At 43.3% G+C, this 17,269-nt stretch overlaps 2 protein-coding genes across 4 annotated transcripts in view; one reads left to right on the top strand and one right to left on the bottom strand.

The window, feature by feature from the left end:
- The window catches only part of LOC125450601 (uncharacterized), a 506,390-nt gene that overhangs the window by 334,730 nt on the left and 154,391 nt on the right, over positions 1-17,269 (top strand). The window lies entirely within an intron of this gene.
- The window catches only part of LOC125446346 (butyrophilin subfamily 1 member A1-like), a 79,479-nt gene that overhangs the window by 13,471 nt on the left and 48,739 nt on the right, over positions 1-17,269 (bottom strand). For all 3 annotated transcript variants that reach the window (XM_059639768.1, XM_059639769.1, XM_059639771.1), the window contains 2 exons: positions 17,010-17,042; positions 7,804-7,824 (listed from right to left, as the gene is read on the bottom strand). In XM_059639768.1, the coding sequence (XP_059495751.1) occupies positions 7,804-7,824; positions 17,010-17,042 (54 nt within the window). The remainder of the gene's footprint in view (positions 1-7,803; positions 7,825-17,009; positions 17,043-17,269) is intronic.

Here is a 17,269-nt window from a genome sequence, read left to right as displayed (position 1 = left end):
GAAATGTATGATGTGTCTATGTGGGTTTCCTCTGGGTGCTCCAGTTTCCTCCCACTCTCCAAACATTTGCAAGTTAGGTAGATTGGCTATGCTAAATTGTTCGTAGCATTATCCAGGGATGTGCACGTGAGGTGGGTTTGCCATGGGAAATACAGGGTTTCAGGGATAGGGTGGGTCTTCTAGGGAATCTCTTTGGAGGGGTGGTGTGGGCCCAATGGGCCAAATGGCCTGCTCTCACACCAGACAGATTCTTTTGATTTGGAGGGAATCCCACAAGATGGGTGTGTGGCAATGCAGTCACTTTGAAAAAGTTATTTTCACCTGGGTTCTTTTGAAGATAGGCGTGTAAAAGCAGAAGTACCAAACTGGCTCGGGGACCAGCCTAAAGCAATAGTGAAAGTGCCTTCAGGTTTTATTTGAAAACAGTTTAAGAATGGAAAGGGAGTGGCCAGTTCAAGTTTTCCAGTTTTTAAGCTGTGGCAGTCGCAAAACGTTTTTGAGTTCAGAACGGTTACAAGCTGCAGTGAATGATTCTGAACTGACTTTCCCTGAATCTCTCTGGATGTGGTTCCCTTCTGCTGTTAAGAATCTGTGTTTCAAAATGCCTTTTTGCCAAGGAATGTGTTTCTGGGACGTTACGATATTGGAACAGTTAGTTAGTATTCAGTATTCGGTTAAGTTTACCAATAGTCAACTTATTCTAAATTCTGCTTCCTTTTATACATTTTTCTAACAATAATGTTCAAGTAAATTGTGTTTTGCTTAAAGTTCGAGTGGTTTGACCCATTACATCGCATCTGGAACACCCACTTCACATCGACCTTGAAAATACAAAAAAGTGAGGGTCGAGGCTACCTTAAAATATTTTGAGGGTGTCGGGCCTGGTCCATAACAGGTGCAGGTGAAGACAGAGCTGGAGAATCTTCATCTAAAAACAATCTTTTACAATAATTAAAATGCCTGCAATCAGCTAATAATAAGCCAACAGGGTGATAGTAGAGTTCAATGCAGAGTGAGAGGGAAGAGAGAGAATTCTGATAATTTAATGCCTGAGAAAAGGAAAGCAAAAAACAGACAGACCAAGGAGGGGAGACATTTGCTCCATTTGGAAGCGGACCTTCTGCTCCAGCCCCCTGAAACATTTATGATCGGAAGTTTAATACAGAGCATCACAGCACTGAGTGTAAATAGCTCTATACAGAAATGAGGCATAGTTCCCTTTTCTCTCTGAACTTCAGTTGGGGCCAGTACCTTGGAAAATCATCTGGTTTAAAGGCTCCAACTGAACAAAGAAACAGAAGAAAAAGTGAAAACTCTATGACAGTCTGCCTGGTATAACCTGGTGTCTAATGACTGTCTGACCACATGGTCGAGAATGTTGACCTGACGTTCAGTAGTCGCTCAAGGTTTGCTGTGAACAGTTCTAATAGCTTTATGGCGTTATCTCCAATAGAGTATCAAGAAATTTGGGATTCAATCTTGGACTTTACAAATCAGAACATCAGTTGAAAATTTGTTGTGACATGTCAATGACGACATGTCCTCCCCAAAAGTAGGGGAGGGGTCTTTTGAGAAGTGGAGCCCCTTTAAGCACAGCAATCAATGTTTGTTACATCCTGCGGAGTGTCAGACCTTTTCCAACTGTGTCACACTGGGAACTAGCCTACCACAAAAGGAAACAAATCTCTTTATGAAAACAGAAAGATCACAAGAATCATCAGGTTCTTGACTCATGCACCACCGGAGTCCATTATCAATGTAGCACAGTGAAAAGAAGAAGATGTTAGTCTGAGAAGCGATAAAAACTAACCTTCAAATGGAGGTGGGCAAGGAAACAATGGCCACCTGACCACAGGCTAGGAGGAGCTGGCCTGGCACTTGACATAGCATTGATGTCCAGCCCCCAAAACAAGTTACATTAACTGGGACAGAAGGGGAGGTGGGGGGAGGAAGATCCAGGCAGACATGCCACACTATCTCCCTGGGCAAGACCAGGTACTCTCCAACAGCAGCCCATGGAGGATCAAAGACTGTTGGTACTGAGGCCACCACAGAAGTGTGTAGACCCACTGGGACATGGCTGTGGATGGCCTTAACTCTTCAATTCTACAGAATAGCTTCGGGATCAGTGAAGTGTTCTCAACTGTCACAGGGCATAAATTTCCTTTCTTTGCCGAATTAACTGATGTACCACATGCAAACGTTACTTCTCAGAAAACCATCAGAACAGTGTTCATGATAAATCACTGACTGCCGACATTGGGTAACTGGTCACTGAGCACAAACTCCAAAAACCAACACTGAGCAGCGACCACCTGCACTCCCCTGTCGATGGAGGTTCACATTGGACACATACCAACTTCACTGCACCCTCATAGCAATCTCTCGCGTCCAGTTCACCTTTGCACTTTAATGCCGCACTTCGGAGCACTCCAGCATCGTTCATTATAATGTCATCCATCATTGTACCCATAGGTACCCATAAAAGGTAGCCATTTCTTGGACTGGACCATGCTGCGTCTCAGGACTCCTCACTTACTCTCTTGGTGTCACTCACTTTGAGCCTACTTTGATGGTCACAGCATCTCTGCCTTGCCTTTATGGGTTTGCATCCTCAGCCAGGGCTTAAAGGTTCACAGTGCTTCTGTATTGCCTTTCAGGGCAGCTTCTCATGTTTGTCAGCAGTAGTCAGTCTCGAGAGTGTACGTCCTGTTGTATGATATTGTGTTTTGAGAGTCTTACAGCTGCACCATGCAACACACACACACTGCATGTGCTTCAACCAAATGGCCATGTCTCAAAGTCTCAGGGGAGTACTTCTCAGTCAAGTCAATGTTCCTGCCACAGTGAGTCAAGGGCATCATCCAATATCAGTCCAGGAGCTTGGATACAGTCAGCTGCTTGGGTTGGTCAGTGCCAGGGGGTCTGTATCACCATATCTGGGGGAGTGAACTGCAGTTAGTCCTGCAGATACAGAATAACCAGTTTGGGCAGTCGCAGGAAATCGGTCAGGGGTTTACTCACACATCAGCCAGGCCTGTACATGAATGTTGATCAGGTGGGTCGCAGTCAGTTCTGGGCACCAGATCAAGAATGTAAAGGTCGGGGTGGGGGACTGATCAGGGGCCACTGCTGTGGTCGGGGAATTAGGAAATCAATTATGGGGATTCGAGGCAGTGTGCTGGGATACAGTGGGACAGAAATTGGAGGGAGTGAAGATTCAAGATACAAGTGGGGCTTGGGATAATAGTGCACTGGAGGCCATGCAGTGTCCAACTGTGTGAGACACAAATCCTGTTCAGAAGGAATCCCCACCATGACTGTGCAGATTGCAGATCATCATCTCTGTGAAGCACAAGTAATCTACTGGCCACAATTCACAAAGATCTGCCAAGATTTTGTAGGCCACCCAGCGGAATTGATTTCCTCTCACCTTGAACTGTTCATATTCATCAACATGCACCTACCTGCAAAGTTGCCTTTCATGTTTATATACGGATGACGTTGGAGGGAAAGGGTAGGTATCAGTGTCACACAGCACTTACAATCTCCTACTCTCTTCGTGTGTCACAGCTCACGCTGAAATCCCCAGACTTTGTATGTCACAGGACCTGACATAACGTCAACTTCACTTCGTATTCACACAGGGCCATTCCCATGGTTCCAGCACCAGACTTCATCCCCTGAATTAAACTGTCTCTCTTGAGGACAGGGGGAATTTTGCCGGCATTGGCAATTCTGCTGCTGTTTCACAGTCCCACCCCAGGTCTCGAAATATTAGCATCTTTTCCCCATTGGGAATTCTGCCGGAGGTATCCCTGTTGTTGCATGTAGGGTGATCCTACAACTGAACAGGAACAGGGACAGTTTGGTTTCTGGATGTGAGTTTGCTCGCTGAGCTGGAAGGTTAGTTTTCAGATGTTTCATCACCATTCCAGGTAACATCAGTTAGCCTCCGACGAAGCGCTGGTGTTATGTCCCGCTTTCTGTTCATCTGGTTAGGCTTTCTTGGGTTGGTGATGTCATTTCCTGTTCTTTTTCTCAGGGGATGGGAGATTGGCTCCAAATCAATCTACCATCCCCTGAGAAAATGAACAGGAAATGACATCACCAACCCAAGGAAACCTAACCAGATAAATAGAAAGCCGGACATAACACCAGCGCTTCGTCGGAGGCTCACTGATGATGTTACCTAGAATGGTGATGAAACATCTGAAAACTAACCTTCCAGCTCAGCGAGCAAACTCACATCCAGAACCTCAACCTGAGCTACAAATCTTCTCAAAGCTCGCTAGTTTGGTTTCAATTGATGCTGGAGGCTGCTTTTTAAAAATCTACCTTCAATGTTCGGACTGCTATTTCCACACGACCATTGGACAAGGGATGGTATGGAGCTGTCCTTATGTACTGAATGCGAATGGGCTTCAGGAAATATCTGAATTCCCTGCTGGTAAATGGCGTCCTGTTGTCTGTGACCAATACTTTTGGGAGTCTGTGTATCGTGAACAATACTTGTAGCTTCTCAATCTTCAGCCCTGAGATTGCTGAATGAATTTTATGCATGTCCAACCACTCTGAATGGGTGTCAGCAATGACCAGAACACCGAACACGTCAAGGATTGGCATAGTCAACAGACAACTGAGTACAGGGTTTACCTGGGCATTCCCATGAATGTGGAGGTGCTGCTGGTGGGAATTTTCCTCCTTGTTGGCACTCTGGCTCCTGCCCCACCAACACAGCTATGTCAACATCGATCCTGGCCACCAAGTAAAGCTTCTTGCCAGTATCTTCATCTTGGAAACCCCTGGATGACGTGGTTGAGTTTGGCCAGTCCCTGGCAGTGACCTTTACCGGGAGAATCACCTTGCTCCCCCCAGTAAAATGCTGTCCTCTACGGTGATCCTGACGGCTCCAAAAATGTTTCAATCCAAGTTGTGTTGGCACTTCTGTTTCCTCTCTTACCACTAGCTTTCTTCGGATCTTCTTGAGTCCACAGTTGGATATTGTCCGCAGTGACTAGAAGGGTGTTGAGAAAGTTTAATAGCTCCCCTTCTCTGGGAGGGACCAGGGTGGAGTATCTGCCCATGGGAGGCAGCTCAATGTGTCTGTATTAGCCACACAGCTTCCTGGGCAGTATTCTGACTTGTACAGGCTGAGAATAATGGCCCAACACTGTATTGGACTGGAAGCTATGGGCAGCACGGCTTTCTCTTCCTTCAGTACCCCAAGCAGGGATTCACGATCTGTTACAATAATCAATTCTCGTCTGTAAAAGTACTGGTGGAAATTCCTCACACCAAAGATAAGCGTCAGACTTTCCTTCTCTGTCTGGGCATACTTGTGTTCAGCATCAGCCAAAGTTGTAGGAAGCATACGCTGTTGGGCGTTCCTCTTCCTTAGGCCACCGGTGAGCCAACACCACCCCGATATCATACAGGGAGGCATCACATGTCAGCACTACTTCTCGCTTCGGATCGTAGTGGGCCAACAGCTTAGGCAATGATAGCTGCTCTTTCACTTCCCTACAGGGTGCTTCTTGGCTACGTGACCATTGACAAGGCTTACCCTTTTTCAACAACAGGTTGCCAAGATGGAGGCTGGGTTAAGAATGAATTTTCTGTAATAATTCATGAACCCAAGGAAAGACACATGTTCCGGCACAGAAATGGGAGTGGGGGCTCCTTTGAACACCGTCACTTTCTTTTCCAACGGGTGTAAACCAGCTTTACCGAATCTGTCACCCAGGTAGGTGATAGTCCCAAGCCCTTGCTGAAATACACCTGGGTATTTCACTCGGACGTCACTCAGGCAGCCATTTTCCAATTCAAAATATTTAGCCAGTCTAGACGAATTTTTCTCAACCAATTTCACCCCAACTGGCTTGGGCCTGAGTTTCTTACCACCATTGGTGGTAACTGCACTAACTGCTTGTCACAGGGGACTGGAAGTGAAGTCCGACCCTTAATCTGCAACAGTTCCCCAGTGTACGCTCTCAATCTGGCTGCGGTCTCGCGCAAGACTTGTCTCAGACACATTCTGCAACGACAGATACAGCTACGCAGGTATCGACTTCCGTGGGAACTGGGTGACTATTTAGCCAAACATTACTCTTAATCTATTTTGATTTCAGTGTAACAAAGCAATTTAACTTTTCCGACCCACAAATTGGGTGACTTTCCAGGGTGTGCACTCTCCTGGGGACTGGTCTATGGGTTCTCTTCCTGAACTCAGGCCTTGCAGGATCCCTTTGATGTCTTGGGTCCACATAGCAACAGCAATGACAATGGTTCGCTGCTCCAGATCCTGAAGAACTGTTTAGTCACTTGGCCAAGCCTTGGCTTTGTTGTGGGGTGCTGCTGTCAGCTGGACCTGGGTCCCTCAACTCAGGATATGCCCTGCCTAAGGCTTTGTGACTGCCTACTCTCAAGTGGTGTTCCCCAAGCCCAGTTGGACAGGTGATATTGTCCACATCCATCAGGATGCCCTGTAGATCCCATGATCCACTTGCAGCATTTTTTAATGACAAGGCCAGCTGTGGTGTCTATTTGAAGTCCAGTTTGGCTTCAGCTGGCAGGCGCTTCTGCATAGTTACCTCATTAATCCCACATACCATAGAGTCTCTTGACATCTCATTCAGGGTTAACCCAAAATCACATGCCTCTGCCAGTCATTGTGAGCTCCTCAAAAATCCCAAGATGTAATCCCCCTGTTCTCTTACAGAAGAGGAAAACCAATAGCATTTCAAGATTAGAGAAGGTTTGGGTTGTAATAATGCTAAACCAGCTCTGTCAACTTTTGGAAGGTTTAAGTGTCTGGTGCCTCTGGTAAAGTTAAACCCCTTAAAACTGAAAATGTCCGGGGCCACATGCAGTCAGAAGGATTATTTGTTGCCTTTCATTTGCTCCAATGTCATTCGCCTGGGAAAAAAAAATCACATTCTTTCCACACACTGGGCCCAGTCTTCGACAACAGGGTTAAACAACTCAGGCTTCCCAAACAGTGGCATGATGCCAGAATTGCTTACCCCAGCTCCAAGATGACGGTTGGAAGTGAATGTTCTTCAGCCATATCCTGTTTTCTCCCATTGCCACTGAAATAACTGCAGAGTCCAGTGTCCCCTCACCAAATCACCCTTTATTTACTCATGCATGGTACACGGGCTGTGGCCAGTCAGCTTGGAGTCCACCCTCAAAGGAAAAGGTGCTAATCTCCTTGTTATATTGGTCAGCCAAGGCTTTCCTGATTGGCCCAGGTTAACCATGCCAATCAAGGACCTCATAGTTAATGAGGTCGACCAGGTTTCAATCACGACACACAACATCCTTCAAAATATTGGGAAAGTCAGCAGATTGTGTTCAAGAAACACATTCCCCAAGGTAAGGCTCATGGACTCCATCAGAAAATAAATTTTACACCAACATGCCATTTCTCCCATTCAAAGTTTTTAAATCAAGCTCAGGAATAAACAATACTTTCATCCATTTGAGTGCTTTCCTGAAATTATAACACTGAGAAACTGCATCAGTCACAACAAGTTCATGTCCTTGTGCTCTCCTATTGGCACTAATTGTTTTCAGAAAAGACTTCAAACAAACTAACATGTGGAACCAGATCTTAAGACAGCAATTCAAAAACTTGAAATTCAATGTAATGAAAAGAATTTAAGTTGTTTCAATACACTGAAGCAACAGCCTCTGGATGGGTTTTTATTAGAGATTATTCTTCAACATTTTTTGAAGCTGTTTGCAAATTTTAGTTTGGATTAATTCTTTTTCATTTCTGTTATCAAAATAAAATCTTACCTTCAAAAATTTTCTTCCACTCTGAAAATAGAAAGAACAGATTAGACTGAAATGAATTTCTTCTGTGCCATAAAGTTCCATTTTTCTCTAAATCTTTCTCTATGATTTAATGTATAAATAACTTCATAGGATCATGGAATCATACAGTACAGCAGAGGACCTCTGGCCCATCCACAGTCGAATCTGTGATATATGTAACCTGAGAATGTTTCAGATAAACCCAAGACTTTTTACTTCCAGCCTGAAACAATGATGTAGAATTTCAATATATTATTATTGTTTGGAAATTTAGATTCTGAAGTAAGGAAAATTGGTTTTTGATTTGTGAGGGTGACTACTTTGAAAAAAAATTTTGAAAGGTGAGTTCAAAACATCATTTCCAAGACAGTATGTGACTTAAGCTAAATGATAACAAAAATTACCTGGGGAGAAAATTGCTCACTAACTGTGAGACAATGATTGAATCAGCCATGAATGAATGGCAGATCAGTAACGATGGGCCAAATGGCCTAATTAATGATCCTATGTCTTGTGGTCTTATGGTCTCATAAAACCCTAGGATAGTTAAGGTATTCATAAAGCTGAGTTTCTATATTAATAGAATGAGACGACAGGGGCCAAAGACCAGAAGCAAGTTGAATTCAATGAAAAGCAGCAGGACAGTTTAGTTTTGGGAAGACCTCAGGCCATCACAGTTGTTTCAGCAGTTCACGAAGACAGGAGCTGAAAGAAACACTGAGCTTTTCTTTGAAAAATGAGGAAAGGTCAGTGAGTTGACCTGTCTGTTGTATGTTTTGAAAGAGAACTAGAGAATCACATCGGCTCAATATGCACAAAGTCACTTCAAGAAAACACTTGCCTTCATATCAGTTGAGTAAGAAATTACAGAGTGAAGATGGCTCTGATGCTTGACTGGGATTGAGTATCTATAAATATGATTGCTGAGAAAAAGGTTGTTTTTTGTGTTTTGGTTGACTTCAACAAGATCTTTCCATTTTTCTTCTTTTGTGTAATGAACTTGTGTTCTAGCGAGTTTTGACTTGTGTTCTATTTTTAAAAGGGCACCAGTAGTCTCATGTGAATTTGTTCAGTGACTGCCCACCGCACTAACCAGACTACAAAAGTAAAATACATTATTCTCAACTTTCACTCTCAGATCTGTTTGATTACCTTCAGCTGCAAGCATAACAAATCATTCTTCCAAACTATTTATGAGACATGCAAAAAAGTCATTTTTATCAATGTTTGTTATTTCAGCATTTTGAATGTTTGCTAAAATGTGAACAGTCAATAGTGCATGGCAATCGCACTAATCTATGTATCATTTCTGAATATGAAGCTCAGGGAAAGTTTTGAATTGAAATTAAGATGCAAATAGTACGTTAATGTTCATATTGCTACAGAAATTGTTTTAATAATTCTCATATAATAGAAACTGCAATGATAACTCTGGAAAAATCACTGTTTATCTTTTAATTCTGATAATATTCATGGATTAACTCGCCATATTTTGACATCACGTTCCTTAACTATGGACTTCAGTGAGGCGTTAAACAAAATTCCGTGTGGTTGACTGGTTAACATGGTTAGAACACATGGAATACAGGCAGAACTAGTTATGTGAATATAAAATTAGTTCAAAGGTAGGAGACAGAGGGTGGTGGATGGTTGCCTTTAAAGGGCATGAGTGCTCATCATAAACCAGCTGTTGGCCGCCACGTTGTGGTACCCGCTGGTCACTTTGCTCCCTCTTCCTGGTGGCTTTGTCAGCGCCATCCAGAAAAGGTTTTCTCTGGAACAAGAGAAAACACTGGGTCGCTGCTGCAGTTCAGAGTCTCCTGCTTGAGGATGGGAGTCAGGTGCTGATGTACCTTTGCACCCACCTTCAGCTCTGCAGTGGTCCCAGCCTCAGTTCTGCTTCCACAAATCACCTGTCGTCGATCTGGACCTGATCACGGTCTGGGAGACAGTCAGATTGTGCTGGAGCTCTCCCCCTACAGGAATGGTGGTTCTTATCATGGAGCTGCTGCCCAGGAACAGGTTCTTGCTTGAGTGTGGTTTGTGCCAGCCAAGGGCAGATCTTGGGATGCAGGGCTGACCAGAGTCAGGGACAGACTAGATGGCAGAGGAGTGGGCTGGGCACAGTTGACTGTGAGGACATTGGTCAACCTCCGGTTTCCCACCCGAGCCATCCAGAACCTGATGGACAAGACAGTCGGACATGACACTCCAAGGTGGCTCAGGTGTGCGATGGGCCTCTGGACAAACTGACACCTGTCCGTCTGGAACTTGTTGTTTGCCCAACGTAGACGCTCCCCTGTGATGTGGTGCCCCACAATCTGAGCCGTCTCAGGATATCCTCCTGGGGCCTTTCAAACAGCACAGAGGCATTTTTTGGACAGGTTGATGCTGCACACATTCCACTGCCAAGCCTCTGGTGATGGAGGTCCCCAGTGGAAGGCCGTGTATGCAGCGCTCCCTCCTCTCTTACATCGGGGAGCTGGGGTCGAGATTGCCGTATGCAGTGATTCTGCCCACCCAGCAACTGAGAACATTTACTGGTTGCCAGACCATGTACACTTTTTGTGGCCTACAGGAGATGGTGCTTCACATTTATGGCGAGCGCATTCGTCTGCAGCCCCTTTTCACTTTTTAGAAAGGGCTGCTGTTCAAATTGTGGTTGCACTTCAGTCCCACACTCCTGATCAACAGGCACTCGGTGCAGGGAGGGGTGGGTAAGTTTTTGATCCTTCTTGTGGCTTTTCTCCTGGGCCTGGCCAAGATGGCCATTAACAGGTCCAAGCAATGGGCTGAAGAGGGCCTTGGGGTTTCTGACTGTCTGCATCTCTTTCAAGGTTATGTCAACACTCAGTTGTCCCTGGTGAGGGACCACACAGGGCTCACTGGCATGGACAGGGCCTTTTGAGACTACTGAGTGCCATGGGGACTGGAGTGCATTAACAGCCTGGATAATGATATTCTCATTGAGTTACTGTCATTTTGAGTTTGCAATTGTTTTCAGTTTGGTGCCCTGGAAAGATGGCTGTTTTATTTCCCCTTTGTTTTAATTTTAAACCCCTTGGAAGAGCCAAGGGGGGCTTTATTTTACCCCATACTGTCCCTGTCTCCGATGTGCTTGATGTGGGTTAGTGAGAGAGGAATTTTATTTTTTGTTGAAATGTGCAGTCGAACTTCCTCAGCATTTTAAATCATTGTTGACCCTGTCCCAAGAGTGTTCGATGAGGACAGAATCAAGGGGATTTATTTATTTAGTTGTTCATTAATGTGTTTATTTATTTGTTTGATTTTGCTTAAGTTTATTTTTATTTTGGCCCCTGTGGTCCCTGCCCAAGAGATGCTGGTGGGGACAGAGTCAAGGGACAGCCATTTTTTGTTTGTTTATTTATTTTTGCTTTTCCCAAAGTAATGGGATCTTTATTTTTGTTTCATAAAGTCAAAGAAGCTTTATTTTCTGTTTTGAAAGAGCAGAGTGGGCTCTGCTCTGTGTTTCACGCTGTCTGTCCAGGACGTGTCTGAGAGGGGCAGTGTCGGGTGGGCTTGGTTTTTTTCTGTTTCCACTTTTTGTTTCAAATAGAGCAGGGTTGCTTTTCAGACTGCAGGCCTGTGACCATCAGTGTGCCACAAGGTTTGGCGTAGGTTCCACTGCTTTTTATCATTTACATCAATGATTTGGATATGAACATTGGAGGTACGGTTAGTAAGTTTGCAGATGACATCAAATTTGGTGGTGCAGTGGACAGCAGAGAAGGTTACCTCAGAGTTCAATAGGACCTTGATCAGATGGGCCAATGGGACAATTAGTAACAGACGGAGTTTAATCTTGATAAATGTGAGGTGTTACATTTTGGTGGGGCAAATCAGGGCAACACTTATCAAGTTCATGATAAGGTTCTAGGGAGTGAACAAAGAGGCCTTGGACTGCAGGTTCACAGTTCCTTGAATGCGAAGTTGCTGGTATACAGGGTAGTGAAGGAAATGTTTGTCTTTATTGGTCAGTGCATTGTGTGTATGAGTTGGGAGGTCATGTAGCTGTAAAGAACCTTTGACAAACTGTATTCAATTCGTGTCTCCCTGCTATAGGAAAGATTTTGCTAAACTTGAAAGGGTTTGGAAAATATTTACAAGGATATTGCCAGGGTCGGAGGGTTTGAGCTGTAGTGAGAGGCTGAATAACCTGGGGCTATTTTCCCTGGAGTGTCAGATGCTGACTGGTGACCTAAGGGAAATCTGTAAAATCATGAGAGGCATGGCTAGGGTGAATAATCAAGGCCTTTGCCCAGGGTAGGGAATCCCGAACTAGGCAGAATAGTTTTAAAGTGAGAGGATAAGTATTTGAAAGGGACCTAAGAGGCAATCTTTTCACACAGATGTTGGTGCATGTAGAGAATGAGCTGCCAGAGGAAGTGGTGGAGGCAGGTACATTTACAACATTTAGAAGACATCTGGATGGGTATATGAATTGGAAGGGTTTTGAGGGATGGAGGACAAATGCTGGCAAATGGGACTAGATTAATTTAGGATATCTGGTTGGTATGAATGAGTTGGACAGAAGGGTCTCTTTCCATGCTGTACATCTCGACAGCTCTAATGACAATCACACTAACATTGGTTAATTTTAGTATCATGTGTAGGAATGAGTTGACTGAGCTGTCTAACTCTGCCATCTTTACAACTGATCACTCAGGGGTCCCTGAAATCTGGATTGTCCAGGAACACTCCATGGACACTGTTATAGATCAGCCACAGCAGGACGAGCTGGTGCGAGTTTCTTTCCAGAAATTTTGTTGGTCGTCCTTGTAGAGATTGTAGCGATGTCAGCCAGTTGGCCCTCATAGAATATGAGTTTCCTGATTGGGCTGTTAATCATGACCAATCAGGGAGACCTGACTAACATAAATGGGTAAATGTCAGGATGACTTGTCCCCTGAATGATTGACTCAGTGAGAGGCAGGGCTATTGCCAAAGGCTATGCATTTGTAAATAAAGGGTGCCTGGTAATAGGATAACTGCCTCTGAAGAGTTATTTCAGTTCTCCCTATATTTTATACAAATAGAAATTCTAAACAATTCGGCAAAGCACCACAGCATGATGTGGTGTTTATTTTACACCAAGAGGAATATTAGGAACAGAGGAATTAGAAGCAGGAGTTGCTGATTCAGCCCTTTGAGCCTGTTCTGCCATATAACCATGACCAATTCTGTTCACTTTCCTGCCTGTTCCCGAGAGCCATTTAACCCACTTTTTATCAGAAACATATCTATTTCTTATGTGTATCTATTGATTGATTCTGCCTCCTGTGTACTCCGGGGCAGTGGGTTCCAAACATTCACAGCCCTCTGACAGAAATAGTGCGTCCACATTTCAGTTCTGAATATACTTCCTCTCACTCTATATCTGTGATCTCTTGTTCTAAACTGTTCCAGAGGCGGGGTGGGGTAAGCATTCAACATCCACCTTATCTATTCTCTTGAGCTTTTTATATAACTCAATTAGATGCCCCTCATTCTTCCAAATTCCAGCAACTACATGCACCACCCTCTGTGTTAAAGAAAAGTTGTTTCTCAGAATCTTGTTAAATCTTTCCTCTCTCACCTTAAACCCATGCCCTCCATTTTGGACTCCCTACCCTGGGAAAAAGATCTCGGCTATTCACCTCACCTATGCCTTTCATGATTTATAAACATTTACAAGGTCCTACACTCAGCCTCCTACGCTCTAGGGAAAAGAGTCCCAGCCTATCCACCCTCTCATTATAACTCAAGCTCTCTGGTCTCGTTAACATCCTTATAAATCGTTTTTGCACCCTTTCTAGTTTAATAACCCCCTTCCTACAGCTGGGCGACCAGAATTGTCTGCTGTACTCTAAGTGTGGCCTCACCAATGTCTTGTACGCTGTAATATGCCATCTCAACTCCTGTACTCCATGCTTTGACCAAAGAAGACAAGGATGCCAAATACCCTCTTCACCACGAAATTAAAGGTAGCTTGCCGTGATTTATCCACAACACTGGTCAGTGAGCTGCTTTATCTTATATGCTGGCATGAGTGCTGCTGAAGTTGCACTCATCCAAGTAAACGGACAGAACACTGTCAAACTCCTGGCTTGTGCTGTGTAGACTGTCATGTGGAGATGCTGGTATCGGACGGGGGATGGACAAAGTCAGAAGTCACACAACACGAAGTTACAATCCAACAGGTTTATTTAAAATCACAAGCTTTTGGAGTGCTGCTCCTTCATCAGGTGAAGTTACTGTTGGACCTGTTGGACTATAACTTCATTCGTGCGATTTCTTACTGTACAGATTCTGAACAAGCATACGACAGCACTTTCAGCCCTGCAATCAATCTCCAAACTGCCTCCAATTCCACCACATCCTTCCTCAAAACTGGTCATAATACTCCAGGAGTGATCTCGTAAATGCCTTACAAAATTGTAAAACACTTCTTTATTGTTTCATCGAGTCCTTTTGCAATAAATGCCAAGATTCCATTTGCTTTTCTTATTACATGGTGCAACTGTGTATCGACTTTCAGCTATTCATAGATAAGGACACCCAGACTCCTGTGCGCAGATGCACTTTGAATCTGCTTCCCATTTAAATAATAATTTGATTTTTTTTCTGGCCAGAATGCATAACCTCTCACTTATCTCCGTTAAACTCCATCTGCTAGAGTCTGGCGCATTTTTATGGCCTGTCAATATGCATATGTAAACTGTTTAGTTCCTGTGAAGTCGCATTCTGACCCAAAGCAACAGATCAATCAATCCCCACTCCATATCATAAGAACACAACCTGGGCTGAAACTTCATTGAAGCACTGAGGGATGAAAGTACACAGGAGTGGTGTCTGCAAGAGATTGGGAGATAGAGATGACAGCTGCAAGAAATTGGGAGCAACATAGCGGCTGGAAGCGGTGGCGGGGGAGAGAGGGAGAGAGAGAATGAGAGAGAGTGAGAAAGAGAGCAAGAGGGAGAGAATGAGAAAGACAGCACAACAGAAAGAGAGCAAGAGCAAGAAAGAGCGAGAGAGAGAGAGCAAGTGCGAGAGAGTGAGAGAGAGACCGAGTAGAGAGTAAGAGAGAGAGATTAGAGAGACAGTTTAGGGAGCAAGAGAGGGAGATTATTTGGCACATGGAAGAAAAAAGGAGACTGCAACTTACGGCAGGGAAGTGGGGTTGGGTGGGTGGGGATATGAAGTTTGTGGGGTGTATGGGATAAACAGACATGCCGTGTGTCAAGGTGGAGTCAAGAAATTAAAGGTAGCTTGCAGTGATTTACCCACAACGGTGGTTATACTGATATTCAGTGGGCTGTTTTATCCTAGATGCTGACATGAGTGCTGCTGAAGTTGCCCTCATCCAAGCAAAAGAACACTGTCAAACTCCTGACTTGTGCTGTGCAGATTGTGATGTGGAGATGTTGGTGTCAGACAGGATATGGACAAAGTCAGAAGTCACACAACACCAAGTTACAGTCCAACAAGTTTGATTTATAACAAGTCAATTTAAATCTGACGTTGGGACCTAAGTTGCAGTAAAAAGGTTTATACATACTGGTGAAAACATTTCTGCCTTGTGAATATACGATGAAGTGCTTTACTTGGGACCTCACTCATGATGTGTTTTGAGTGAAGGCTGTTTGTGCATACATCTGCATGTCCTCTATTTTAAAGAAAATCTTTTTCGCTAACTTGGGGACAATGGTTTTGTGCCAATTTAAACACTATGGTCTCAAGGAAATCAATCTTTTTGTGTTGTTGATCCAAATTTATTGGAGAATTATTAAATATTCAGAATATTGCTAAGTGCTTCTCCAAATATCCCTTACATCACAAATACATGAAGTAATGTTACGATGTGACTGCCTTACCTAAAAAACTGGTTAGAGACAATTAATGAGAAGGGTGCAGGAAATTGGGATTGTTCGAGGTAACAGTTTATTTTTGTCATTTCAGACTCAATGGTCTAAAGGCCTTTTCTGTACTGTATGGTTTTACAATTCTAAGCTCCTGAAAATCAAAAAGCAGCCTTCAACAAAATCTAAAGAGGTGCCTGCAAAATTTAATAATTTCTGCACTGGAGGACGCACTGCATTTTTGGAAGTACCAGCTTTCAATTGAGATGTTACACTGAGGTTCTATCAAGCTGTTGAAATGAACATGGTAAACAGTGTGGCACAATCTGAAGTAAGCTGGACAGTTATCTTGGCTCTAATGAATACCTTTAAAAATAGATTAACTTGTCATTTATCTCATGACTCTTTGCCAGATATTACCAAATTGCCAGATTGTCTCTCACATTTGTGCTCCCATGAAATGTTTGGGAATGTACTGAAGACACATAAAAGGCTGCAAAAATAGAAATTGTTCCATTTTAACTCACTGAACATTAGAAAAATACTTTGAGGCAGATCTGGAGTACAGCTGTAGAGGGGGCTTTAATCAAAAGTCACGTAACAATTAAATTTACAATATTTCTCATCAACTTGAACAGAGATGTTATTACACACCTTGGGAGCAGGGAGTTTTCAGCCTGTGTCTCCCAACTCAGAGGTAGGGACACCACCACCATGCCACAATTAAGAAGCTTTTCAAATTAAATTTTGTGATGACCTTTCATAAGATTTTTTTAATTGTTACAGTGGGAGGCACAATTCTTTTAAATCTGGGATGTGGATACAAGACTCTATCCTCTGCCGGATATCAAGTTTCCAAATGAAATATGCTCAAATCCTGTCTAGGTTCCTGTGGGCATATAGCAAAAACAGCCCACAGGTTGGCACAAATTATATTTCCAATGTAAGTTAGGGAGAGAGGAGCAAATTAATTCTCTGGGAAGTACAGGAGTGAAAACTATGGGTATTCTTGAGCTTCACTGGAGTCACTCACAATTTACTGTTTGTTGTTTCAGAGGCCCCTGAGGCAGCACAAGATCTTGGAAAGTTTTGCCAAATATATTTAATTCAAATGTTGAACATTTTTCTTTTATCCTTATACAGTGAAATGTGTTCTGAAGATTTTAAGGAGATCAGTTTTTAAGCATTTGGTTTAAAGCATTGTCATTTCGCCATTGTGTATAATTAAGTGATTTTAACAGATAAATGTGAATGTAATTCATTAAATTTTAAATTAATCCAAAACAAGTTCCTTTGAAATTTATAAATATTTCAGTGTTAAATTCTTACCGTGTTCTACGATAAATTTTCGAAGTTCTAGTTCTGAAAAAAAAACAAGAGAAACATCAATTTAAAAATTAGAAGCCATGATTTCATTAATCAACAACAAAATATTGTAGATGCTGTAAATCTGAAATAAAAAAACACAAACTGTTGGAAATATCAGTAAGTCAGGTGGCGTCTATCGAGGGAGAAACAAGTTAATGCCTTTCATGAGACCTGGAAAAATGGAGAATTAACAGGTTACAGTCATAGACTCATCAAGATAT

This window comes from Stegostoma tigrinum, chromosome 34, assembly GCF_030684315.1.
Source record: "Stegostoma tigrinum isolate sSteTig4 chromosome 34, sSteTig4.hap1, whole genome shotgun sequence".
In the NCBI taxonomy this organism is placed as follows: Eukaryota; Metazoa; Chordata; class Chondrichthyes; order Orectolobiformes; family Stegostomatidae; genus Stegostoma; species Stegostoma tigrinum.
The sequence above is the reverse complement of the archived record's forward strand: the minus strand, read 5'-3'. Positions and strand labels throughout refer to the sequence as shown.